This window comes from Patiria miniata, unplaced genomic scaffold (genome assembly GCF_015706575.1).
Source record: "Patiria miniata isolate m_02_andy unplaced genomic scaffold, ASM1570657v1 HiC_scaffold_27, whole genome shotgun sequence".
In the NCBI taxonomy this organism is placed as follows: Eukaryota; Metazoa; Echinodermata; class Asteroidea; order Valvatida; family Asterinidae; genus Patiria; species Patiria miniata.
The window spans coordinates 3,774,084-3,801,833 of record NW_024037066.1 but is presented as its reverse complement, the minus strand read 5'-3'; the positions used below and the strand labels follow the sequence as shown (position 1 = coordinate 3,801,833).

General features: G+C 38.7%; 1 protein-coding gene across 6 annotated transcripts; it reads left to right on the top strand.

Annotated features, from left to right (window-relative positions):
* Positions 1–1,322: 1,322 nt before the first annotated feature.
* Positions 1,323–25,159, top strand: LOC119734288. 6 transcript variants are annotated; one of them, XM_038207703.1, is made up of 3 exons: positions 1,323–1,497; positions 13,605–13,706; positions 22,929–25,159. In XM_038207703.1, the coding sequence occupies exons 2-3, from the start codon at positions 13,632–13,634 to the stop codon at positions 23,739–23,741; spliced, it is 888 nt and encodes a 295-aa protein (XP_038063631.1). In that variant the 5' UTR covers positions 1,323–1,497; positions 13,605–13,631; the 3' UTR covers positions 23,742–25,159. The 6 variants fall into 6 exon arrangements, with proteins under 6 accessions (XP_038063631.1, XP_038063630.1, XP_038063632.1 ...); XM_038207702.1 differs by lacking the exon at positions 1,323–1,497 and adding an exon at positions 12,091–12,452; XM_038207704.1 differs by lacking the exon at positions 1,323–1,497 and adding an exon at positions 12,776–13,121.
* The last annotated feature ends 2,591 nt before the right edge of the window (positions 25,160–27,750 follow it).

Below are 27,750 nucleotides of genomic sequence, written 5' to 3'. Positions count from 1 at the left end.
CTTTTCTAATTTAGCTATTAGAGATTTTTTCTCAACTTTTTGTGAGAAAAAGCAAAGTGTTTTCAACTCGTTTATTTATTGGATTGTTTTGGATTTGTGTCAGTTTAAAGTGATACATACAAAAAAAACAATGTTGAATATAAAAAAGTAAGCTTTGCCAAACTTAAAAGTGTAAAATGAAAATTGTGTGCGAGGTATCACTTTTAGTCAAATACTTTTTAAATAAAAATGTTACCCAAAAAATGTTGCCCACTTATTTTCTGAAGTACAGTGTATCAGCATTAAACCAAATCACGTCGGCGGGCATGATAGCACGCACTGACTGTTTTTATACACAGGCACGGCTGCCGGGTTAAGACGTCAAGATTGCCTCGACTCGCCTCAGGGTGACGTCTAGACAGGCTAATCCCTCGTGCTTTTTGTACACACACACAAAGTCACACAAGTCTGTGGAGGCAGACCGTGTGTTGATCTTGAATTTGCCATTATGCACGGCCTACTGTTGTACAATTTACGCTCCAGTGCACACCTCAGAGTGTTGATACACATGAGGTTTCGGCACGAAATATCGTACAAAAACTGTTGAAATGACTCTTGCGAATCAGTATTTGTGGCATTTGGCTGTATATCAGAAATTGGGTGGAAAATTTTGCCTTTTGCAAAAATCGAAATTTTCGGCAAAAATAATCCCTGCGCAAAGTGGTTTAAATGACATGTTAGTGATATGTGGGTGTACTTTTTTCCCCTGGCCTGTACACAATTATTTAGGTTTGTTACTAAGAGTAAGTTAACATCCTTTCCATTTATAAAGTTCACCCTACTGATTACATTTTCAAGTAAAGCATTTCTACTTCTAGTCAACCTTGTATCTCATAAAAAAAAAAATCCCAATTTGTCACTGGTTTAATTCATAATTTTCAAAAGATGCGAGTGTGAGAAATAAAATGTGTATGAAATGTTTTGCTGTACAAAAATAATCTTATATCGTTTGTGTTTATTCTATTTAGAAGTTTCTGACTGGCCTTGATTTACCGCGTGAGGGCGGTGTGACAGTAACAACGAAATGTATTGACCACGTGCTAGACGCGTGCATGCAGTACTATGCGTTATTAAAAACCTCATCTCGATATTTGCAGAGACGCTAGTCATTAAAATATTTTTATTCCAGTTTAGTTTTGTTTTAAAACAAAAAGTGACTAAAAACGATGGGAAATAATAAACGGGGACAAAATGTCAAAAACACTGTCATATTGCATTATCTATCGATATTCTGGAATTAGAAGAGCGACAACCATTCCTTCCTATTTGGACTGCTGGTTTAAATTAGCATGCACTTCTTATGCCAGAGGGAATGCAGAATCATCTGCAATATTTTTAGACCATCGGAAAAGGTTAATTAAAACGCAGGATACAAATCTCGCACATGAACCATGGGGACAATAGGGACCCGAAGATCTGCGTCAACAGCGACGGGGAAGGACAGTTGAAGACGACAAGGTGAGTCAAAGAATGGCACAAATAGGCCTCATTAATTAACGAATTGATTGCTGTGAATTGATTGTTGCTATAACCTTGTGTCTGTTGTAATTACAGCAGTACTAATTATGCCATCCCAAATGCCGCATCGACGGCGACACAATGTCTTGGTTGCTGCACCATCTAGACCGTTATGAATTTACTCGGGAAAATGGTTCAGGTCAAATATTCCTGCATCTTCCTCCATGATTATACTATCGACTTTCTCAATCGTCCTTTTTGTAGTTCCATATAAGCCACACATAAAATATTGGTCACTGCATGCGTAATTCATTTTAAGCCTTAGGGAATTGGGTTAGTGACATGTTTTACGAATGGACACTTTTCCACTGAGTTTAAAAAGAGATTCCAACTGGTGTGTTTTGTTTCTGTGCACCAACGAATTATGAAGGATACCAGTTAAGATGTGATATATTTACGACCCCGTGGTTATCTGCGCTGTGGATTTTGTTTATTGCATCCATTACATGAAGATGTAAAGAAAAGGTCGTAAAAATGTGTCAACAGTTTACACGAAATGTTTACACAATGACAACACCACGTCCAGTTAATTTCGTGTCAGACTGATCTAGCCAAGGATTTATTGGAGATCTATGGGTGGAATTCTTGACATATTTGGCACCGGATTACGAGATTTTTTTCTGAGGAATTTACAACCATTTGCATACACGTAGGAAGTGGTTTGCCGCAGTAGTTTGTTCGCCAATGTAGGCAAATTCACCAAGTTGTACTGAGAATAATTATTTCCATTTTTCACTCGCAGAAAATATGTTCATCTTGCTCGTGTAGGAATTAATTTCCACTTTGTGCTCCCCATATTTTAACAGTTCATCGCCTTGTGGTTGAATTTTTTTAGGAAAGCGGCTGAGCGTTCAAAGTTAGCCTGCTTCCAAAGTTATTTTGTGTGGAACTGAAGCAGCAATGACTTCAAATATGATATTTATTTTACTTTGCGTTCGGAATAAAAGAATCAATACTCCGAGCCCTTTTGAAACACGAAAAATGAGAAGTGACTAAGTGACCATATTGTACTGGCATACACCTGTAACAATAAGTTTTTGGTTTGTGATTCCGCAAAGTCCTTTCATTAAAAATTCCCAGTCTCTGTTGGGAATTTCCCTTTGTCTTGCTCTCAAAAAGGAATAGTTTGCAGGTGTTCCCGAGTAAAAGTCCCAAGAGACACAAGAATAAACACTTATTTTCCCTCTTTTCCAATTGTTAAAAAGTTACGACTTTTCCGGTGACCGCTCCACGCTGAAGTGTGAAAAGGCTCGTCTGGTGTCTAGAACTGTTTTTTTTTTATTGCGACGTTTGAATTCTCGGGAAGATTTTATGGGAGTGTTTGTAGTAAACAAGCAATTTTATTGGTCTGTTGTAGTCACGTAGGCCTTACTTTGGTCTCAATACCCTATGCTTCTTTTACATGTATCCCCATTTTGTCACGCGAGTTCGTTTGATCCCTCATTAAACGTTACTAAATTCGAACGTTTTTGCGCTGTTTTGTCAAAAAGGATAGAAAGGATTGAGATCCTCAAATGTTATCTTTTATAGTTTTGATTTTTGAAATATCAGTCTATATTTTTTACGTAGAGTTGAATATTTTCAGCATTTATCGTACTTGGTTGTATTGCCGTACGGTATGCGTTTGGTTAATCATTCTAATGAAGTTCTTGTGCTGTCTTGTTTTGAAACGCAAGCTGTGAAAAGTAAACCAAACTCTCTGTGAATCACCTTGAACTTTTACTATTAGACCAACTATTATCATTCTTGTCAATTGTAAGGTTTCTGACAATGCTAGAGAGGTCGTCGGTGGGTGTTTTTCTTTGATGTTTTGATTGTGACAATAGGAGTCCGTTCTGGTGAAATAAGTGACGGAGTAATAATGAAAATTTGACAGGGAGATGTTGTTGTTTGTGGAGCGCAAGGTTGTCAATCAAGTCGGACAGAAATCTCGTTTGTTGAAACAAGGTGGAGCTAAAAGGTAGTGTTCAAGTTAAGTCCATGGGACCTAAACAGGGGTACATTTCGTGGATTCCCCCCCCCCCCTCCCCCTCCCATGCACATATTTTGCTATGCTTTAGTCAGAGGATGTCAAGTAGAACAAATTGATCCTTAATTAATTGATTTGATGAAAGTAAAAGTACATTTATACCAGGCCCCCTGTGTGTCAACACTATTATGACTACTGTCCCCCGTGGTACCCTGTCCCCCTCACGGGAATTCACGCTGTGTTTGTGTTCAGGTCTAAAAGATCCTTTTATGTTTTTTAATAGCTCTATTCGTTGCAGGTGTAGGCCTATACACCTGTTAATAATATGAACCGCTTCATTTGCCATACCGACACTAATTATATCATACGCTGTGATAATCGCATTTAGTGACTCGCAATTTTGAACCGATTTTTTTTTTTTTTTTAAGTGGATTGTTATAAATTTTGAAAGATGGGGCTTTTGTTATCCTTTCAAAATTGCGCTGGGACGCATGTGACAAAAATACACGTACACCAACGCCTTTGTTTGTGTATGTCAAATGCCATCGGGGGATTTTTTTTTAGGCTAAGTCTTTGTTATTAGTTTACCGACAACATTCTTGCAATTAAGCGTCATTCAGGGAACTAAATTCGTTGGAATTATGATATCACATACAGCAAAAGGAGATTCTCTAGGATTACGGACAGGTTCCCGGCCCACCCTAATCCCTACGGAAATCCTTAGGAATTTTATGCTCGGATTTCATACGACCCTGAACATTTGAAGTCTCCAATCCCCCAAATCCGCACAGCATGCAGCCTTTTAGATCATTTTCTCCCAGGTTTTTAAGGGTGAAAAATCCCTTTGTCCACCGATCATTATACGGTAAAGTTTGCACTTATGCCATTCCCTTTGATCAAATCACGTAGGTGCAATTATTGCCCCCGTTTATGTGCTTCCGTGAGATGAATACCGAAGTAAACCAGACGAGTTTGTTTGTTCAGTCACAAGCAAGGCGCTTCATTTCAATAATACCTATTTGCATTGAATGGATTTCCCACTCCCACGGCTCCTGGGGTCTATAGAGTTTGATTTTCCCCCTCATTTACATTCGCAGTTGTTGATTTTCGAGAAGGCGAGGCTGTGTTCTGCTTTTCCACAACAATTCCTCATCAACTCCGATTGTAAATTTGTTTTGAAAATATACATTTGACACCTTGAACGAGGCTGGGGTCAAGAGGAGGTCACATCGATCATTTAGACTCCTGTTTTGTCAACATTAATTTAACTTTCTGAGTAGATAAATATTTTTTTCTTGCGCAGAATCGAACCAAAGTGAAAATGGACTCCAATTTGATTCGAAAATGTCTTTGTGAAAACGGATGGCTGTCTAATTTGATTCGAAAATGTCTCGTTTCTTAAAAAGACTATAAGGAAACCCGCAAGGAAAAATAATTACATAATAAAATATTAAAAATTTCAGAGGATAAAGGCTTATTGTAATGCCACCATATTTGGTTATAATTTTTTTTTAATCAAATCTAGTTTTAGATATGAAATGTCTAATCATAGCCTACATCATAAATATATATAACTTAGATTGCGTCACTAAAGCTTGTATATAAAAGTACTAACGCTGCAGGAAAACCTCGAAGTTTGTTTATGAGGTTTTGTTACTTAAAAATAAATTTAAGATGCTCTTAAGAAGCTCTTAGGATGTGCTATAGTGCATTGACACCGACAGGGACAAGCCTTGCGAGATATCAGGAATATCGACTCCAAATTCCATTTGGTGGAAATGAAGACTAATGACCACTATTCAGCATTTCAGGTCTCTTCAAATATGCATCAAACAGCTCGATAAACAGACAACGTGAACTGTCAGGTATCGGTTTCTCATCAAAGGTCGAAGGTCACTGAATCAAGAGTGACACCAGCCAATCAAATCGTGTCTTTGTCATGACGGATCATGCAAGGTCGTACCTGATTGGCGGAATGTTCATGCATTGAGCGTACGAATTTTAGTTGTCAAGTTCCCATGATATCAGTGCACAGTTATACATGTACGGTATCAATCTAGGTAGCGAATTTGCTTAATGAATGATGATGAAAATTGTCTGGACCACCCCCTCCGTTCCTCAACCCCGACCGCGTAATTTTTATTCCTAGGAGGGTTAGGGGCAATGTCATGAATAATTCATGTTTATCCATGAGAACGGACAATGACATCAACAGCATTGTTGTTAGTTACTCAACTAGTTACATTTTAAAGAACGGTTGTCGTCGAGCTACCACACAGTAGCCTAGTGGATAGCGAGATGAGCTATGGATACAAAGATCCCTGGTTCGAATCCACGTCGTCGCTGCTCATTTTCATCAGCTATTTTTCTTCTCCAAATGTATCACTGAGATAATTTTAAATTAAGGGAAAATAGAACGAGAACCTAAGTCTTGCAATGATTCAAAGGAAAAACTGAATTGTTCATGACATTGCCCCTAACTCTCCTAGGAAAAAAAATTACGCACCCCGCGACCACCCTTCTCCATTCTCCCTTCTTCAACTGTATGTGTCTGAAGGCCGTACTCATTGCACCATCCTCCTTCTACATAATTGCAACCGTTACATTGTTATTAGGGGTTTTCAGGAACTCCCTGATCCTTGAATGTTTTCAAAGCCGACAAAATGAAATATCGATTTGTCTATTGATTACATTTTCTGGTTTTATCGAAGGCGAAGCCTTGCACAAGACTGACAGTCCTTAACGCCCAAGGCTAAAATTGGGTTATTCGTAAGATGTCGACATATTTCTCGGTTATTTTTCCTGATCTGATGTGATGGTTTTAAAAATCCAGGATACTGCCCACGAACCTTGATTGACCTTAAGAAACTGCATGTTCCTATAATTTGTTAGAACTTCTCCGTTTTCTGAGTTTCGTTCGTTACATTGCTGGTGAATTCACGATCTTCAAGAGTGTAAACACTGGTGCTTTTCTCTAACGATCCCGGTTTTGCTTTTAGTTTGATGATCAGACGTTGACGTGGGCATCTCGCAGACAGCCACGGTTTAACGTCAACATTATAATATGTACATTTTATTCGACCCCGCGCGCCAACCAGTCGGAGTGGTCGTTAGAAACTGTGATGTTATTTCGATCAGCAATGTGGACTAAGCTGTGGATTGGTCAATTATTTGGATGCTTATTTTTGTAACACAACAACGGGTTACGGAAGACCCGATAGAAGGCGCCCTCTGAATGGTCAGAATCTCGAGGTCTTGTTTTGCATAATTAATCGCCGAATCTGCTCGCATATCATAGACCCTTGCTGTGGGATATTCCACAGACTAGGATTTGCTGTGCTGTTTTCATTTTGCAAATGAAAAGCAGATATAAATGTTCGTTTTGTCTCACGTTCAAATGCCGTCGGACCTGAGAAAAAGAATGGAGGACCGCTATATGCTTATAACTTGTTACGCACACGGATGCTCGATTGTTCTAACGAAATTGCCCTTTCGTGTTTTTTTTTATATCAGAACTTGAACATGTTTTAGATTTAGCATCACACCAGATGACGTCACACATAATAATAACAACTATTGAAATAAATCCTTGTTTAAAGCGACTAGATAAAAATATCGCATATATGACTTAACTTGATGTTCACCGTGGTCCTACTAAAATATGTTTCGGATTCCATTCCTGCCGTCATAAATCTGGAACTGAAAGCGATTTTTTTCCAAGCCATAAACGTCACTAAGAGTTTACGATAGTAATGTTCCTATATCGAATGCATGTACCGCCAACACTCTCTCATGTTGATTTATTCGATCACAAACAACTATTGAATGGCGTCAAACACGAATTATCTAAAACCGTTAGTTGATGTTGCAAGTGCGTGTGTAGCATCGATCAGTTGTATCCTTCTGCACAAACATTATTGCAGGTAGACACCAAGAGAATTGAAGACTTCACTCTGAAGTGGGAGGGGCTTAGGCAGGTCTCACAAAATAACAGAGGGATGAAACACTAATCGATACTGTAATATCTCCTCTTGGCATTCCTACGTTATGGGGTACATAGTTAGTTTGATCTAATTACCCAATAATGCCATTTAAGATGAGAGGCGGTTGGTTTCAACATGGAGGTAGGAAACATGTTTCAAAGCCTCCAAATGTTTAGTTATTACGTGTATAAACAGAGTACGTTGCCAATGACGTCAGAGGAACAATTAAATTGCTCGTATTGGGTCTTTTCCCGTGTGATGTCCAAGCCTTTTTCGGCCACTTAATGATTTTTTTTAAGTGTAGTAAAGACTTCTTCCACTAATTGTTTGCTTCCGATAGTTCTTTGCTCTTTCGTCGAAATGTGTTCAAAACTCCACAAAAGTTTGGCAAAAGGTGCGGCTACAATAGCAGTAAACACTACATACTGGTTTTAGCGCATTGTGTATTTTAAGTGGAAGCGGTAACAAAGGTTTCACCCTAGTTTCACCAGCAAGTGTCAACCGCAGGGAGAAAAAAAAAGAGAAACATGGATAAAATGTCAGCCTCATTGGAACCCAAGAATTCTTCACGCTTTATTCTACACTTTGCTCTGAAACCAGTACAGTGAAATGACTGTGGTCCTAGGAAGATTTGAAAGCTCAAGTTTGAAATCTGTAAGAAGTTTGACAAAATTGTGCTGACAAAATGGCTACCCCAAACAATGTGACAATTAACCGCAATATCAATTAGAACGATGGAAATATTTTCCCCAGCCATTACAAAGAGACCAGGAATTGCTGAAGACACTTCCCTAAAAAGCAGCATCTCAAGGATTTCAGAAAAAAAGCTAATCGAAACCTTTTGTGATAGCGCCCTCACCGGGTCATGCACGGAGCCAATAGCATTTGTACTCATTTCACAGGTATCTCACGGACCTTATATGATCCAGGTAACTGACCTGAGCCAATGGTTGTACCCAAAGGTGTTAATAAAGACCCATCATAATGACCCTTTATAACACCTTGGCGATACCCTAGGGGTGTGGAACCGTGAGTGGGGCGATCGAACAACACAATGGCGCATGAGGCAGTTTTTAATTACTCTCATCTTTCAATTATGGACGTTACACCTTCCCCGCTGATTGAATTCTAAAAATAGATTCCAGGACTTTGACCTGTCATTGGTCAAGTCGAACGGCGAGTCTTCGAGTAATGGACCATGCGTGCGAGTACGTCTTCATACATTCTCAATTTTTAAATTTCAACTTATTTTTAAAACTCAAATCTCAAAATTGTCTTTGAAAACGGAGGTTAGATGCCGTGGTCAGGAAACCAAATGTCTCGCCGGAATTTTTGATAATTGGGAATATATTCCTGAGTCGCTCCCCGGAATTCTACTTCACTGAATTTGGGGGACGTTTCGTGAGACGGGTAATTCTTGATCTTAGGGAGGAATAAATATGCCTTAATTATCTTTCAAGAAGGAGAAAAGCATTGGACATTACTTATGACGTAGCATACCTCATATCTATTTCTTGTCAGTAATAAAAGGTTAGCAAAAGGTTTTCCATTTCCGTATTCTTGAAATTCCGTGATTTTTTTTCGAAATAGTCTTTTTAATGAGCTATTGTACATTTATGCCTACGTTTATTAATTTGTGTAGGCTAGCTTTGGCGTCTTTGGCTGACGCGTCATTTCGTACGTGTTTGTTAAAATGTTTGTTCGTTTTGGTTGGTTATGTTGGTGAATGTTTGTTTACTTGATTTTGCTCAATTATTTGTTTGTTCGCGTGTTTATTCCCCGACTGAGCTGAGGAGAAGTTGAAAAGCGCCTACACCTAAACTAGGGAGTGGTTAATCTGGCCCCATGTTGCTGGCTTTACTGTTATTGCCTCCGGGGTGATCTCTATTACAAATCGGCCCAAAACCTTATTAACCTCGGGGTCACAAAATCGCCAGTAAATTCGCGATCCGTCGTGTTTCCCTAACCGACCGTACTGTAATTTCCAACCGCCGTAATCCTCTGTGCTGGTGGTGGCGGGTAGAAAATAATAAGATTTACGATCCAAGACTCGGCCAAGAAAGGCAATAAAGGGGTTTTATTTGGGGATAGAGTTGATGAGGGTCATCATGGACGCTTCAGGGGTCATGTAGCCCAGTCGGGGAGGGGGGGTTAGATTAGCGATCAACAAAGCTAGGGATTATGATGGATTATCACATACCGAGAATTCGACAGGAGTTGGCTAGAAATTAGGCAAGGTTTGAACTTTGACCCAGAGGACTAGTACCTGTACTTCTAATTGTAATATCGATCAAAACACTGTAATCATGCAACCCTACCAATCTGTATACAAGTTAACACTCGAGTATTAAAGTTCTTACTCTTGCAAATATGCAGATACTGAATTCCCAGATTAAAGTTCTTCGGTATTCAGTGCAATATACATCATAGTAATGAATATACTTTACGGGAAATGGTACCCTAGGGAGGCATTGCCATACAGGGTTGTGCGCAAAATTTTCCCTAATTTGTCCACATCCCACCCCACTAATGTTGGTTTATTTATGTTTTGGACCACAGTCAATCGGGTGCATAACTATGTTACCCAATACCTATGTTCCCCGAAATCCTTACCCTATAACCCTAACCCTGACCCTACCCCTGACCCTAACCCTAACCCTAAGGATTTCGGCATGGGCGTCGCGAGGGGGGGGGGGGGGGGGGCAGGGGGGGCACTTGCCCCCCCCCCGAAAAAAAAAAAAAGAGGCGCGAAGACAAAGTGGTGTAAATTTAATGAGTTGGGGGGGGGCAAAATGTCCCTGCCCCCCCCCCCCCCCTAAAACTGATAATTCGAGAATGTGTTGAGAAATACAACTTACAAGCATTTTTGGGCAAATTTTTTTTTTGCCCCCCTCTAGAAAAAATCCTGGCGACGCCCATGGATTTCGGGGAACATCGGTATTGGGGAACATCGGGTAGACCCCCGATCAATCGATCTAGCCTATTTGCGACCATACAAATGTTGACTTTGAACATGGAGGAAGGAATAGGCCTATACCTTTTCCTTCCTCCATGCTATAAATAAGAGTTGTGACATTAGGGAGACATTGCAATATCTCCCTATAATGTCTGGTGTCTCCCTAAAGTATAAATAACTATTAGAAATGACGAGAAAAAAAGTCTCCTCAAGGCAAGGGTACATTGAAGAATAAATATCAGCTGCATGTTATTCGAATATTCGTGTCTGGTGTTATGTCCTTATGTTTAGTTTGTGTGTGTAACTTGTAATATTTTTGTATGATTGTAACTGGGGATCTCTACTCGACAAGCATTGCTTTTTAGGGATCCCCATCCACATATTTTGTATACATTTAACTCTGATCGTCTTCTTTTATGTGGAAAATAAAGTGAATTGAATTGAATTGAATTGAAATTGAATTCCAGTTATCACAGTAAAAGTATTGTATTTATTTTGCTGTACTCTATTTTCCCCGGATTTTTTTCTTCTGAATCAGTTAAAGTTAAACCCTTCCCTCCCAGTTTGTTTGTCAGTTTTTGTAATTCATAAACATGCACGAATTCGGAGAGTTCATAGCCATGAGTTAAGAACGAATTCATCATTCTCCCACGGAATATTCATGTAGCTTTATACTTTTACATTTGAAACAAGCACTTTCCACAAACAGATATTCTTCAATCCGGCTGGAGGAAAAATAATCCAATAAATTCTTGGATTTGGGTTTTGCAAATCACTTTGGTTTTCCGTCCGTAATAAGTTGCGGGGGTAGGATTGAAAAACAACCCATAGGAAATACTGAGCCGCGAATAGGAATAAAAGAAATTGTTTATATGGCCATTTTTCCCTGCGGTTTGAACGAAACACTTCAAAGGTTAACGATGTTGATAAGTAGGGAATATTGTTCTGTTATCTCCCTTGTTTAGTAATACTCATAGCGTAAGCTTCGTGTGCTGACATCAAAGATCAAAATAGTTGATTGAACAAATATATTAAACTGTACTATGACCATAATAATTATGCGTGATTGGAAGGAAAGGGTATTTTTGTTATCGGATTTTTGCAAGGGCTATTTTTAGCTTCCTCTGTGTCTTTCCGAATCTTTTTATTATAATGGCGACCGAAATGGACATGTTGACAATTACACAATACAAATCACCGATATTACTCCCATCAGGAAATATGACGATATTAATACGAGGATGGATGAGCTTCAAAATATCACATTTTCGCTAGGGCTGATGAAAATGCTAGTTCTGTATTTTTCATTCTCATTATTTGAGACAAACAACATTTTAAATGACTTTTAACGAAACGTTTCACCCGTCAAAATGAAACTCCTCTACAAAGGTCGTTTACATACGAACGTTAATCACATGGTTTTTTTAACGCAAAGATGATACCAGTATTGTATTTTATTGTATTATTAACACCCCTACATTTGAGTGGTCCCGTCTGTAATACATGGACGAGGAATGACGCGGTGGACAAATCCATTATGCGCGTGGTAAATGAATGTTATGGGTTGATGCTTAAAATGCATTAGCAGTACGTGTACAATGTACATGTACATGATATCGTACTTTAGCAAGGACGTGGTACACGTACATGTACATGCAGTAAGAACGACTGATGTTCATCTGGCCTCATCTACCTCTGAGCATGAATCAGAGACATCAAAATTATCATTTACTTCTTCGAATGACTCATAACCATAGAGCAAGGAACAGACGTTTTCATTAGTTTAATGCAGGGAAGATGTTTTTTGTTGCTATCTTCGAGGATGATTTTTAGAAGACGGTTGGAATACCTGGTCGTCTGTAGATGTTTCTTCGGTTGTGAGCATTCTATGGGCTGCACCTTTTGATGATGATTTCAAACAATTAATTGTTATTTTGTGGAGCATCAGGTGTCGAAAAATTGAGAGAGAGAACTACGCAACTAAAAGGTGTGTATTTCAATGCTTCCATTCTTCTAAGTTCTATACTGTTGAAGTAACAACGCACTCTTTGTACAGTTTTTTCCGCCTTGAAATTTAGGAGGCACATTATAATCAACAGTTGAGCTGAATGGATGATGTATGTAAAACTTTACGCTAGTGACACTTCCTGATTGGTACGTCTTGTTACCAAGGATATATATGCAGATTCCCTGACATGTTTATTCATGCTTTGTTCATGGATTGAAATGGCAGTCGTCTCTTGTTGACTTAATTTTGTTCGCGCATGATCGGATTGTGCGGATGACGTAATGTCAGTCAACATTATTTTAGACAAGCTTGACTCTTCAAACAAGTCAAAGCCACCTTGCTCTTTGTGCTCTATGTTCAAACCATAAAGCAAACCTTTCGCAAGAATTGGAATGTAGCATTATTCTCGCTCCTGTTCTGTGGAACAGGATTCGTATACAGCTGCTACCGATGTGGATTCTCTTTATTGCTTTATTGAGGCCAAACTTCATATCGACGCCCGTAACAAAAAAAATCTGATGGTTTCGTTTTATTTACACAGTCGCAATCGTTCTAGACAACATCCTGGTTTGAAGCTTTAACGACTATCGGCTACCTTTGGATTACTAACGCGCTGAAATCTGATTTTTCTTCTTCAGGTTTGACGGGGTAATCTTTAATAATGCGTTATTAGTTTGATCTTCGAACTCAACACCCCCACACTGTGTGCGATGGTTAAACCCAACAAAGCCACTGTGATCAGACAGTTCCAACACGAACACACGGTCGCCAGACTGGCACCTTGGAGGAATAACTCAAAACTTTTTCTCAACCTAACTGTGGCGAATTAGGATATCTCTACCAGTGTGGATAACACATGTGAGGTTTGCACACATATTTTCTTGTTTTATGGACACGCTGTTGAGAATTACATGTGTTGGGACACGTTTCTAGCATCAGGGGAGCTGGTGTCGTCATTGTGCGTATATCTCCCTCTATCCCCGACCGTGTCCAAGGCCGTTTGAACCCATTGAGGTCGCTTGCTTCACCCGCTAGTTTAACCATGGTTTAACCGTCCCGCACTGGGAGTTCTCGGAACCCAGGGGAGCTGAACTTTTACCGGTGGTTTTTCTTTGTTCTTTATTTTGGAAGGGGCCAGGGTTCAACACCTGTTGAGGAATGTTACTGGAGAAGATGAACGGAGTGGAGGTCCACACTTCGTCTGTCGACAGGGAACCGAAATCCAATGAGAAAGTAAGTAAAATACTGATCCGAATTTTTGACTGAAAAATGCAAGGTTACCCTCGTGTGGACCCATGTGTGTCCCATTGCTTGCATTGCGTGCTCAGTTTGTATGCCCTAGCTTTAGCTTTGTTAGAACTACATGTACATTTGGATAATGGCAGATTTTATACCCACGCAACTTTTTGGAAAATAACTTAAATTGAAACGAAATAACTTTACTTTTCTGTGGTTTAAAGTAAGCGAATGAAATACGTGTTCTTCTCAATCCTGCTGGCAATGTGATATTGTTTATTATCAAGATTTGATACCAATGGTTCTGATTTTTTTGCGGTTCCGTTTCATTTTGCCATGGCTTTTCCGTCTTCCATAGTTTTTTTTCTACGAAGCCTCGGGGGTTTTATTCACAAAACCCTTCCATGCGTAGTATTGTGGGCACAAGTTCACACTCTAGCCAGTGTAATCCAATTCGAATGTGCTTTCCCACGACATTTGTTCTCGGCAATAATGCCCCTAAAATCGAACCATGGAAATTTACAGACATTTTGTTCTTTTTTTTTATCGGCGTCAGCAAAGTGAAAAGTGAACTCTTGCACTGCCCTGTGCCTTTGTGTGGGATAACAGATTGAACCCTTATGGGTTGAAACCAAACGTTTATTGATGGTAGGGTGTCAGGAATGCCGGTGAACTTGAGATCCGAACTATGCCAAGCCTACTGCTGGGCCAGTGAGGGGGTGGTTTAACCTTGGAAATAATGGATTATCTTGTGGAATTTTCTGATTCTCTGGAGAAGTTATATCAGCAAATTTATGATAGCTTTGTCGACGTATTAATGTTGAGAATGTTGTGTTTTGTACCTGCAAAGTTGGTGTATTTCGATGAATTTGGTTGTTGTTTTTGAGTCTCCTTGTATAGCCAGCCAACTAGAAAACTTTGGTAAAAAGAGCAAATTTCGCAAGGCATTGCGTTTCGACTCAAGCATGGTTTTTTCCTCGTTGTTGGTGGAATTTGTTCGTGAATGACCTGCGCTTGTTTCCTTCTTCTTTTTCCAATGTTTGTGGAAGGAACTAATTTTTTTAACACTTAGCAACACCAAGCCCTCCTTTTGAGAGAGCACTATCAGGTTAATTAGTGCGGTTTCCTGACATGATGAGGCACATTTCCATTCTTCAGAAAGCGAAATGTTGTGACCACACGATTGTACCACTACCAGGATGCTTATTCCTGTGTGAGGTGACTGTCCATTGTCTGGGTAGATCTGCGGTGAATGTTTTTTGGGGGGTGCGTCCTCAAACAAGGAGGGGGTTGACCCTACTCAGCATCCCCTGGACCTACTAATCCCCACACCTTTTGTGGTTTCGTACTCAATTGTAAAACCCTTGACAAGCTGGAGATAGGGACCTAATTATTCGATGATAGTGGTGTATGTAGGTAGACTGTCACAACATATCGATCATAGCCATGATCATGGTATGGAGAGCATGTTGTTTGAACCTTGGAGAAGCATTCTTGGAACTAAAAGAGGGTCTACCCGATGTTCCCCAATACCCGTGTTCCTCAAAATTCTTAGGGTTAGGGTTAGATCATGGTAAGGGTTGGGGAACATAGGTATTAGGGAATATATAGACGTGCACCCAACTAAAACTAAAGAAACCCTGTTTATATTGATCGCGTCCATCGATGTGTTTGGGCAGTTTTACGAGTACATCCAGTTTCACTCGAATTCTACAGATTATATATGCATGCAGGAATGTGCCGTGTACCGACTTTTGCCGAGTGTGTGTGACAATTCAATCTGTTACCGACGACTGTTTGGAATATATTGCCTGGTTTTTTTTTTTAGCTGCATTATGTTTTTTTGCATTTTTTTGTTAAGCGGTTGCATGAATCGTAAACAGACTGTTTTGATTGATTTGCCAAGCACAAAGGTAGGGCTTTGCGTTTTGCTCAATAAAAATGCCCCAGTTTCCTTGCTGTACAGTTGCCTAACATTGGTCCCCAGACATAAAGAGAAAATGATCCCACTGAGCGTTTTCTTCTCATTCCATTCTTTTCATAAATATGACAAAGCATAATATATCCATGGTTCCCTGCACTGACTGGCGCCCCAACAACACTTATCATTTAACTGATTCCATTATTGTTGTAAATGTAAGCCAAAATGCTTGGAATGTCTTCCTTCATTGTAAATTTTCACCTATATATTATGTGCTTCAATTAAAGTTTGAATTGAAAAATATTTTTGAAAGAAAAGCATCAAACTATAGCGAAATTCTGTACGGATGTACATGTTAGTGGTAGTTTCTCGTAGGGAATGTACAACATTTGCTTTTGCTGCAATTTTCAAAAATAAATGGATTTGGAGGATTAGTATGTTATAGCAAATATTGTTAAAATGACTTGTTTCGCGATTTGGGCTTGTAGATGCTGGAGAAACCAAGAAAACCAATCATGTTCTTGTAGTCTGGTTCCCTGACCCCACTTAAGATGAAACAGAGCAATTTATAAACTTTGCGGAATTGTAAGGTCAGAGAATCAGTCTAGCAGGCTTGTACCCCTTCCCTTCACAGGTGTGTAATCAATTGCAAAGAAAACGCAAAATAACTAATTATGAAAAATTAGGAGCACTATTTGAAAAAAGCCAGTTTTCTCCAACGCTGGTCGGCCGACCAGCGTTGGAAAAATCCCATTTTTCTAGAAAATGACAGCACACCAGGAGCCACAATTTTACAGAATGTTTTAGACTGTTATTCCCTAACAATCCAGTAAGGTATTTTGTGATAATTCGATCGTTTCGTTTTGTGATGTTTGCAAATGTTGTATCTTCCCTTTAACAGTGTTCTGCATATTTACATGTAAAGTCTATCCGGACTAGAACTTCAGACCTTACGTGGCTCTTCGCATATGTTTTAAATCCCAAATCCAACCGCGAATTGAATATCTGTAATCTACATATCTGTGGTTTTAAGCTTTATTAAAGCAGTATTAAGACGCCTTGGTATCTGAAAAATTGTTTGAGTTTAGTTTTACCCTGTTGGTGTTATGCAATTGCAACCAGCGGCAAGGCAGATTGGCTATGAAATAACCTTGAGTCGAGGCTAAGCGACATATGTCCGCCAGTTGTCCGGCTAATAGACCTTTCTGCGCTTGGCTGGCAAACTGCATTTTTGCCAACCACGGCCTGCAAAACTATGGAAGGTCCAACACTGCAAAAATGAAGAAGAGTTATTACAGATCACCAAAATATTATTTGATACTTATAAATACAACATTTTCAACAAAGCTACAAAATAATTCTCACATATGTCTTTTTACCATGTGTTGATGGCGTTATGAGGACTTGTTTGGAAAAATATGTTGCCAACCACGGCTTCAATTTATGCGCTTACGGGGGAAGTTACGGCAGCCCATACAAAATGGCGCCAATGTTTACAAACAAAAGAAAGGCCTATAATGCTTCATTTCTCCGCAAATGCCCTCTCGACTCGATGTGTGCAGTTGTGATTGTTTGTCCTTGTTTATGCATAAACATATTGTTGTCCTTGAAATTATCTTGCGTTTGTTTGCTGGGCATTCCTGAAATACTGTCGTAACAATGCATACCTGTCTAGCCATTCAGAAAGCAAACACATTTCTCCGTGGTCCACTACACAAAAAACTGAAAGTTGACCAATATCCGCGAAAGCTTTAGCTAGACAATAACCTAAGCGTTTTGTCGTTTAATTACAATTTTTCTTTGCCTCTGTGGTTAAACTTTTGACTCAACATTTTTTGGGGAAAAATACGACCACGTTTAAATATTGGATAAGCACTCACGGGAATAAAAAGTCACTTTTCTTAAATGTTAAATTTTTGAAATACTCCAACATTTTCATTTTTCGATCACTGGTTTTTGTAAACGCATTTGGTTTGGAATGCGAATGCAGGCTTAATGTTTGGCGTTTATAACCAGCATGTAGTTATTTTGTACCAATAAATTATATTTTTAGCCACATTTCTGTATTATACTCTTGACAATATATAAATATTCATGAAGTTTGGGGACATTCGACAGATTGCTTCTTTCGGTTCCCATGGTGATCACATTTCACACATTTCACACATGTTGCACGAATGTTTACGTGCTTTGAGAGCCGTCCCCATACATGCTGCGTGCTTATAAATAATTCCACTGTTTCAGAAAATGCTTTCTAAATTCCTGCCTCACACACGCTGTGCTATGGCGCTGACTGACTGGCTAATGTAAACAAACCGGCAGACTTAATTCGATTTGATTTGAATCATTATTCGTCCGGTTTCGGTTACACTGAAATCGAAGGCCATTTAATGCCCCCCCCCCTTTATTAATTAATACACGGTTTGTATTTTCAAAGAAAAACTGGATATTTACTGCAGTAAACAACATAGTTTACCTTTTTGTGGATAACTGGTCACTTCATAAGTTCACCTGAAGTGTGTTAGTACATATCTTTCCTTTTGAGTTCATGATCGTCTTTTCGATCATGAAAATTGTGTCGTTGTTACTCTACCACACCACTGCAGGTGTTCTTGATAGGATCACCAATTAGCCGCTTTAATTGGCCCTATCACAACAAGCAAATTATCGTAAATTACGACCGCTAACAAGTCTAAAGATTTACGGCACGTGACTGCCCTCCACCGATGTCGTGGCCGTAAAACAAGCCGTGATTTTTTACCCAATGATTTAAGACCTTGGTTCACCCTGCAATATTTCTTTGCCCTGGGGAAGGTAGATTAGCTATCAAGGGACCTTTGTTTCTAGTTTACCTTCAAGCTTCAATAGAAAGAAAGACCCCATGGTAAGATTTATGATAAAAAAAATTTTTTTTAATGCAATTCTGGCTCGACCTTGTCTATACAATACGAATCTAGGGGTACACAAAAAGTAGTTCTGTGTTTCAGTGTGTCGATTTTTATCCTTTCAATTTGTGAAGGACTTTCGATAAAAAGAATGAATTTCACATCGAGGCCTGATTGTGCCAAACAATAATTATACTGTTGCCATAAACAGCGTATAAGACAACATTTGTTATTTGTTGTATAACTTTGTACTTTTTTTTTTTTTAGAAAGAGGGTTTGAAAAATCATTTGTTCCAATAAACAGTTGGAGTCCTTGCTTATGAACGACAGAGGTCGCCCTATCCTTTCTGTCTATAAAGGATCAGGCTTGAACTGAAACTAGGCAAATCCAAACTTGTCAAACTGTCATCCAGTACTCCAGGTTTTTGTCTGTAACTGTATCGCTTGTCTTTCTGTAACTTCAGGAGAAGTTGACAAAAAAGTGGTGTTTGGTTTTTCTGTTTCGTGCCTCAGCCAACATCTCTGCCCACATCGCATGCATCGACCCACTGCAAGTGCAATGTGTCGCCAGGGCTTGTGGTGTGTGTCTATCAACAAGAGCTCGCAACGCGCTCTCTGATTTGGTGCTCATAAACAATCGAATTTCAAATCTGATGAATTTCTAGGATCTGGTTTATCATACAGACCTTCATCTGCAAATATTTCGTTTGCCATTTAAGATGCTTGAAAGTCGGGAACTGACAGTAATATACAGAATGGAATACTGTTTAGTTTACTGCCGATGTTAGATAATAATGCGAAACGTAATTGAACGGAAACATGTCCCTACTTCGTGATTTTTTAAAACAAAATTTAGATGAAACGGTCCGTTTGCTTTCCACTATATTTGGTATTCTGAATTTGGTTTAGTAAATGAAGGTTGTTGAAGTGGACTTGACATAGATAGAACTTCAAGGCAACATGACAAGAATTGTAATAATTTATATGATATAGTTAAAGCATAAACCAATGAACAATCACCAAACTCGACAGTAATCTTGGCAACAAAGTCAATAAGCAGAAAATTGCTTGTAAACAAACAAACTTTAACACAAGTTCAATCGAAGGACACGTTTTCATTATGGATTTTCTGCATTCCCTTTAAACACGAATTTCATTGAACTACCTGGCAGTTTTCTCTTGGATTTTCTCTGTCACTCCATGCATTCATGTTCCAAGTTCATAAGGCCTTGAGCCATAACCATTCATTCATCTAATGTCACCCACGTGCATGTCATGTAACAAGGTAGCAGTGTCAAAAATAATACTCAGTCAACGACTCGTTTGTGTTTATGCCCGACCGCAAGATATCATAAACCATAAGTCACAGTGGGTCCTAGCTCTATTATATGGTCACAGTAATGGTGTGCCTGGGACAAAAAAAAACCCATGCAAATGTGAACATGATGTGGTAGGTATGTTGTAGGCATGGGGAATGTGGACTTTGCACATGGGTGAAGTCTCATTGAAAGGTAAAATCGTCGGTGAAGCATTTTTTTGTTAAAGTTTGGCCCGGCGCGGCGTGGGAAAATAAATATATTTCTCAACTTGAAGTTGCTCGCTGTTAGTGTGAAATCCATGTTCCATTCGACAGCAGGTGAGACTGCTTTGTGGATAGAGTTGACTTTTCTTGTAATGCGAGACGATGAAGTCTGTGAGTTATTGACAGGTATAACGTGGAAGATCAGAGTGAAACGTATATGAATGAGAAATTGTTGGGTTATATTTCCACCAGGAAAACCTGAGACAAAAATATGTGTCGTCGCTTTCAGAGTTCATGCAATGTCAATAATGCGTTTCCTGTTAATGTTTGACCCTTTTTTTGGCGGGAAATTGTTCACTACGAAGCTTCCTGCACTGGCGTGTTATCGTCTGCACCACACCGATTGACTCTCACTGCTGATAATTTTTTTTATGGTTTATTGTGTTTTGAGCGAAAGTAATTATTATTCCACGGTTCCACCTAAAATAATTTCAAATTTCAAATGCCAGAACTTTCCATTTGCTGTCATTTATGCGTTGTTACTGGAAAATGCTTTGGTTATTTGGTTGTTCTGGTTTTGTGCCCCATTTAACCTCATTTTTTGCCATTTTGAAGAGTATTTTGGTGCCTTTTTTGGTTTTTATGTTAATGCGAATTTCCATATTCATGAGCAAAACTGTGATGTCATTCCGGGCAGAAACTTCAATGTTACAGTCCACACAACAAGTTGCTAGAATTCTAGATATTTCGATGCCATAAATTTTCTATTCTTTTGCGATTTGTTGTGTAAGTACATGGCAGTAAGCCATTAAGCAACCCTTTCTCGCAGATGTGTTCAAGTTCAAGGAGCAAATTTGTGATCCAAAATTTGAACAGAAAACCCCAAAACTGAACAGTGTCTTCCTGAAATGATGCATCATAGCAGCAGCGCCCTCGGTTGTCCGGAAAAGCACGGAAAGTTTTTAATGTTTAATTAAAGAACTGCACTTTTCAATAAAATTAACCAAAAAGGGATGTCAAACAGTTTTCATACATTTAACAGGAGTAGAAAGTTGCACAAAATGTGTTCCTAAGAAAAATGAATCAAATGGACCCTTTTAACTTAAAGAAAAGAATGCTGGTAGTGGTACCCTTAAAAAAGCTTAACCTAAGATATCATTAAATGTGCACCGGTCTATTTGTTTTGTAATCGGAAGAGTATTCCTTGATCTTTCTGTTTTAAACATAACTGGGTAGTCTCGTCTGGTTATATAGCATGCTCGATATAGCATGCTCGTTTTTATATTTCGGGGTTTAATGCCACATTTGAAAGTGATCAAAAGGTACTGTTGGGATGTAACTTCAGATAGGTATGACAAGATCTAAAATATTGCCATCGTCTGTTTCAAAGGAATCATCCTCGACAACATGTCAACAGTAAACTGACATTCCACCTTACATGTACGAACGAACTGGTGTTGTTTACAACTTGACAAACAGATTGTTCTTCTATGAACTTTTTTTGGCATTGTCCAAAGTTATAAAGATTTTTGAAAGCATGGCCAACCACATTCAGCGTCCATAAATGGAATAATAATTGTCCGTACAAGTCTTGACCTTTCTGGTTTGACCGATGAGAGATTTATTGTGAATGGTTCTAACGAGGTGTGTTTATGACAGTGAAATCTTGGTATGGCCAGTAATTTTGGCAAAAGGTGGTCATTTGTGGCAGTATAAAGGTCAAGTACGATGTAATAAGGGCTCGTTAAAGCCTATTCACTTTTGTGAATAGATCATTGTGACCTTATGGGCTTTTTGAGTGCGTATGAGGTTCATTTTACATGACAAGTTTCAGTAATTGAATGACTTATGTTTTGTATGGGAAATTGGAACGGTGGCAGTTACATACCGGTACGTATTTTAGTTTTGGATCGATCGATCAATTATTTGGTTGCCATATTCTTATATGATCTGAATTGGTACATGGGTAAATATTTATTAATTGATAATGGATCGATGTCGCCAATCCCTGAGCATGAAGGAACTTACAACTTCATCCAAAGTCAGTACAATGTCAGATTAAATCTTGTTAAATCAACCGAATTGGTATTGCTCACTAAACGAACTCGTATTCCACTTGAACCTGACTTAACCCCACGGCTCACTATACAGATTTATGACTTCAAGCATGAAGCCCCCAAAAAGGAGGATTTTTTTTTTGCTACCGTAATTGGCTTCAAGGTACAGATCAGAATCGGGTGGCCCAACTTGTTCCTTTCTCTTCCTCGAATCCTTTGGGATGAGAATGTTTACCTTTCGCCTACCTTTGCCACCGTAGGCCTTTCTGCAAACACAACCACCCTTTCCCTCAAACCTTTTTGTTGGTTCGAGCATACATGGTTCGAGTGCCGAGTCACTTTCTGGAGAAGTTAACCAAACACTTTCGAAGGACAATGGTTTTTTTCTGAAAAGGATTCCGACTCGTTTGGAAAGTGAACTTTATTGTTATTCCATGGTGGTTCATTTTCTGTGAGCTGGACGGTATTCTGTTTTTGTTTGGTATAATGTACACCATTCTTTGTGCGTTCATGTCAGTGGGATCTAGGAGGATAGGACCGCACGTGATCACACAAAGTTTGCAGTACGGGATTTTTACGAACAATCTGCAATCTTTGATTTGTTGATAGTTGGATGTTAATTTTCAACAATTGATAACAGTGGCGTGCATTTTACAGAATTGAGCTTGCAAAGCAAAGTAGTTAAGTGATGGAATACGAAAGGAGTGTCTGTTGGTAAGAGATGGGATTGTTTGTGTTTTTGAGAAAGAAAAACAGACAGGAATCGCAAAACCTTGCACTGAAATGTTGCACACTAAACGCCAGTTGATTATGTGTTTATTTCCCTCCATGCAGCTTGAGAAAGAGATAAGCGTTCTGAAGAGAAGACTACGAGATGCCAATGACATCATCGATGACATGGGCAGACAGATGGAGTTGCAGAAGACGAGGACCCGACAAGTTATCGCCGGCTGGAAACTACGTCTACAAGAGGGCGATGAAAAAGTCATCCAGGTCGCCCGGGAGAAAGACGAGCAGTTCACGGAGCTGGTGTCTGAACTCATGTTCATCGAGGGATGCCTGAAGAAAGAGAGGAGAGAAATTGTCGAGAAATTGAACAAGAGGGACCTCAAGATTAAACAGCTGGAGCAAACTGTGAAGAAACAACAGAAGCAGATACACGCCTTGAACAAGGCTAATGAGAAACTCATTGGGAGTTTACACGATATAAGGCTGGAGACGCCTGATTCATCCCCCTCCCCTTCACCGGTCCCTGACTCCGGCCCTGAAGAGGAACCCTGTATGGAGAACGGGGAAGGGTTACATAGCCCCCATTTGGGCCAGTTTCTCCGTCCTGGGGGTATGGTACCCAGGCAGAGGGCTAGCACGGTGGAGCTCCTGCCTTCTCGCCGAGACCGAGACCGACGTCGAGGGATCCCTAACGGCTCCATCCTGGCCCCAAACAACAACAACAAACCGCAGTTGGATTCGGACCCCCACCAGCAACCCCACCAGCACCGGGTTCGATTCCAGGACGAAGTCTTCGAGGAGGACTCGCCCAGAAAAGACTTTCTGGATGTTGAGCCGATGGACATGAGAATCCGGAAAATCTCCCTTCCAGCTTACAGACTCCCTACGGACGAGGAAGACAGTATACGATTCTTTTGAGTGCCCTCTGACCTTTGACCTATTTGACATTGAGCACATTCCGTCGGCTACATGACCCAAGATCTGTTTATTTATGTATGGGAGCCGTGATTTATCGTGCCACACATGATTGTGATCATTATTTTTTGTCCACGTTCATGTTGTTTATTTCACTTAACTGTTATACATCTTGTTGCTTGATATTTGGGTCATCGTCCACCAAACAACTTCTTGCTTAATAAAATCCCTAGAAAAAAAAATTCATTTGTTTTCTGTATGAAACAAGGGCCCACGTCTTAGATTGATCGTGGTTTACACTTTCCTTGTGCACTTCATTTTCTCTCTGCAGACGATTCTCGAATCTACTTAAGGAAAGCTTGCATTTCGGACAATAATGTTACTTTGTTGTTAAGACTTAAAATGATTTTTAAAAAATCCAGGGGAAAAATATTATAAGTTTTCTGAAAACATGCCGAGTGGAGAAAATGATAAGGCTTCTGAAAACATGCTCTTTAGAGAAAATCTAACGACTTCGTGGCCCGAACATGGTCTGGCGCTTGCGCTGTTGGATGTTGTAAAAAAATATATAAATATTCAGAGAGAAGTTTCCTACATTTCTAATGGTTTTCAAAGGAATGGACAGTGAAGTATTGGTTATTTTGTAGGGATGGACTGACGTTGACAGGACTCGTTTTTTAGTTTTTGTTAGTCGAGTGAATGGAACAACTGAGGTGTAATTAAAAACGATTAAAAAGACAAGCGACTGTTTGACGTATGTCCATGTCGTACAGAAAGACCGAGATGTTTTGGAGACCAAAAGAACAAGCTTGTTCAGTTGTTGGGATTTATGTAAAGACGATTAACTTTGTTGTTGTTGATGTCACTGACCTGTTATGTACGTCATCTTTACTTGTTTGTTTGTACACAGAGTTCAGGACTTCTAAGAAAAGTTGGAAGTGTTTTGGAACCAAACATTAAGTAGATTGGGCCAACTGCTGTAATCTGGTATAATCGTTGGACAATAGAAAGATTATGTCGGATGACATTGATGACTGTTCGTTATAATTGCTTGAGCGGATTTATTGTTACGTTGTAAGGAGACTTTCTGTATTTACGTTACTCTCAAAAAGATTCCCATATTAAATTGTACACCTGAACGGCCTGTTTAATGTGCTGAATTTAATGTGTGCACATTTACTTTCAGTGTTTATGGCCGTAACGTAGTTTTTTTAATTTGTCAATGTAGCAACTTGTTATGGATAGTCCATAAGTATGTTTCCTAAAAATTGCATCAGTGTGACCTTATGAGGATTGCAGCGTAAATAAATTTCTTGAAGACTTTCTGTTGTGGAATATTTTTAAGACGTGGGAATTTGTTCCAAACATGCGCCTAACATCTTCGGATAAGTCTAAAGTGAAATTTGTATTCGTTTAAAGAATTCAAATTTTGCTTCTTGTTCTTTGTTTTTTGGGGGTTTTGTTTTAGGCCTAAATTTATTACGGGATGAACGACTAATTGAGGAAACAAATGTTTCGTTCAGTTATAAATATGATAATCTATGTACAACTTGTGGTGCTGGACGCCATTTTATCCCAAATTTTAACTTTGCAATAAAACTTGTCATTGTCCAATATACAATAATTAATGTAACTTTGTAAGCTAATATATACCACGTACACGTGAACGAAATTTTATTGATGTTCGTGACCCAAATCAGTACAGTAGGCCTACGTTGTATTGGTTGTTTTAAACCAGGGTTGTTAAAATCATGATTTAAAAAAAATCAGATTTTTAAAAATTTAAATCGATTTTTTTCTTGGTATGAGTTAACAAAAACGTTATATACAGCGGATAATATTATTCAACATCCATCTGGAAAGTTCTGTTTATTTTGCATTGCATCTTTACCTTTTAAAACTTCCAAAGATGTTTTGGTTTAAGAAATAATCTGTTCCTAAAAAAAGAGAGAAATTAACTGTCTAACTAGCTTCACTTTATTCGAGTGATTTAAGAAATTATGGAACACTGAACATGAGTGAAGGACCCACTATGGAAGACAACTTTGTCATCTGTTTCAGTGTTATTTCTGTTCAAACAACGAAGTGTGTTGATTGTACATTGTAATGAATGATATACTGTCCGGACACTACTTCTTTAAAGCCTAGTTTCCATATCGACATAAGGAACGCAGAGTGCAACGCAAACAAGACCTAACTGCATGCAACGCAGATACAAAATGTACATGCAGACTTTTCATCCGGAAATGTCACGGACAATTCAGACGCAAACCACCTCGAAAACGATCGGCAAAGAAGTTGAACTCGGTTCAACTTAGCCGACAGTTCCGCGCACTGTTGCGCAGTCTGCATAAGCATAACGTCGATATGGAAACTATAGGCTTTAAAAAGGGAAAATACAACATTTGCAAACATCAAAAAATAAAACTACCAAATCATTTTGAAATACCTTGCTGGACTGTTAGTGAATGACAGTGTAAAGCATCCTGTAAAATCATGGCACCTGGTATACTGTCATTTTTAAGAAAAGTGGTATTTTTGTATCAATTTCCAACGCTGATCGGTCGACCAGCGTTGGAAAAAACTGGCTTTTTTTTTCAAATACTAGCCCCAGTTGACCATCGCACTTGTTTGCAATCGATTACACACCTATGAACGGGTACAAGCCAGCTAGACTGGTTCCCTGACCTTACAATTCCCCAATGTATGTAAACTGCTCTGTTTCTTCTTAAATGGAGTTAGGGAACCAGACTACAGGAAAATGATCGTTTTTCTTGTTTTTTTATAGCATTTTTGAACCCAAAACCTCAAAAAAGTCAGTGTAACTATATTTGCTATATATTTCCAACCCCCCAATTCCATCCATTTCTGAAAATTACAGCAAAAGCAAATGATGTATATTCCCTTTAACCCTCTTTAGGAAAATGTAACGTGCCTTGCACCATTCATGAATGGAGTTGATAACGAGAAAATTTCAACTGCAACGGGAGCATACTGGATGGAATGAAAACATAAAGTGTATTAAAATTTGGGTTAATAAAGTGTATTAAAACTGAGTTAATGAACTGAACATTCTTTAAAAGCTCTTATCTACGAGCGAATCGTGATTTTTAAGCTTTTACACGACTTAAGATTTTTTTTAAAATGATTTCTTTTTAAAAATTGAATCAATGATTTAAATAAAATGATTTATAGGAAACAACCCTGTTTAAATAAAATGATTTATAGGAAACAACCCTGTTTTACATGGAAACAAATCTCTTTTATGAATTTAAAAGAGAAAACATGAAAAACAATTATTTAATGACGTTGATGAGTTTCATTATGCCTAACGTAACTTCAAGTTCCAACTTTTTTTGTAGACTTCCTTAAACTGAACTTAAAATACGAAGAACAGTTTACTGTTCAATCAATGGTGATTGTTGTTTATACCAAATTAATAGGTTTTGAAATTTCGTTGTATAAAATGGCGAAAGGCGACCACAGATCATTCGATATTTTATCTGTTTTTAAGTATTTGTATCGAATAAAAACTCATCTGTACATATCATTTAAGTTACAGTATTATTTATGATTAGAAACAGTCTAAAATGATTGTTGAAATGTATCTATATTATTAATTATTGTCACAACACAATGGTTCACTTGGAAAAATCGTGTTCAACTGTGAAAAGCAAATGAATATGTACCACTGAGTATTCTGTTTTTGGTTAACATAAATAAATCATCGGAAATTACGTTCTAAACTTTCCAAACTGTACTAGGCCTACATGCTTTTATGTGAACAATATACAAATGTTAAACAGCAACACCTACATGTACTTGAACGTTGATTTCACACGCCGTATTTCTTGATAACAATGTTTACCGACACTGAATTTGGACTCTATTTTGTTATGTCACTGTTTGCTATAGTTCATTTTCCAGTTCAAGTTATCGCGTGTCTATCGTTTTAAGTATGAGCCGACCTATTGATGGCTTAAGTCATTGTTCCTATCATTAAGTAAATACG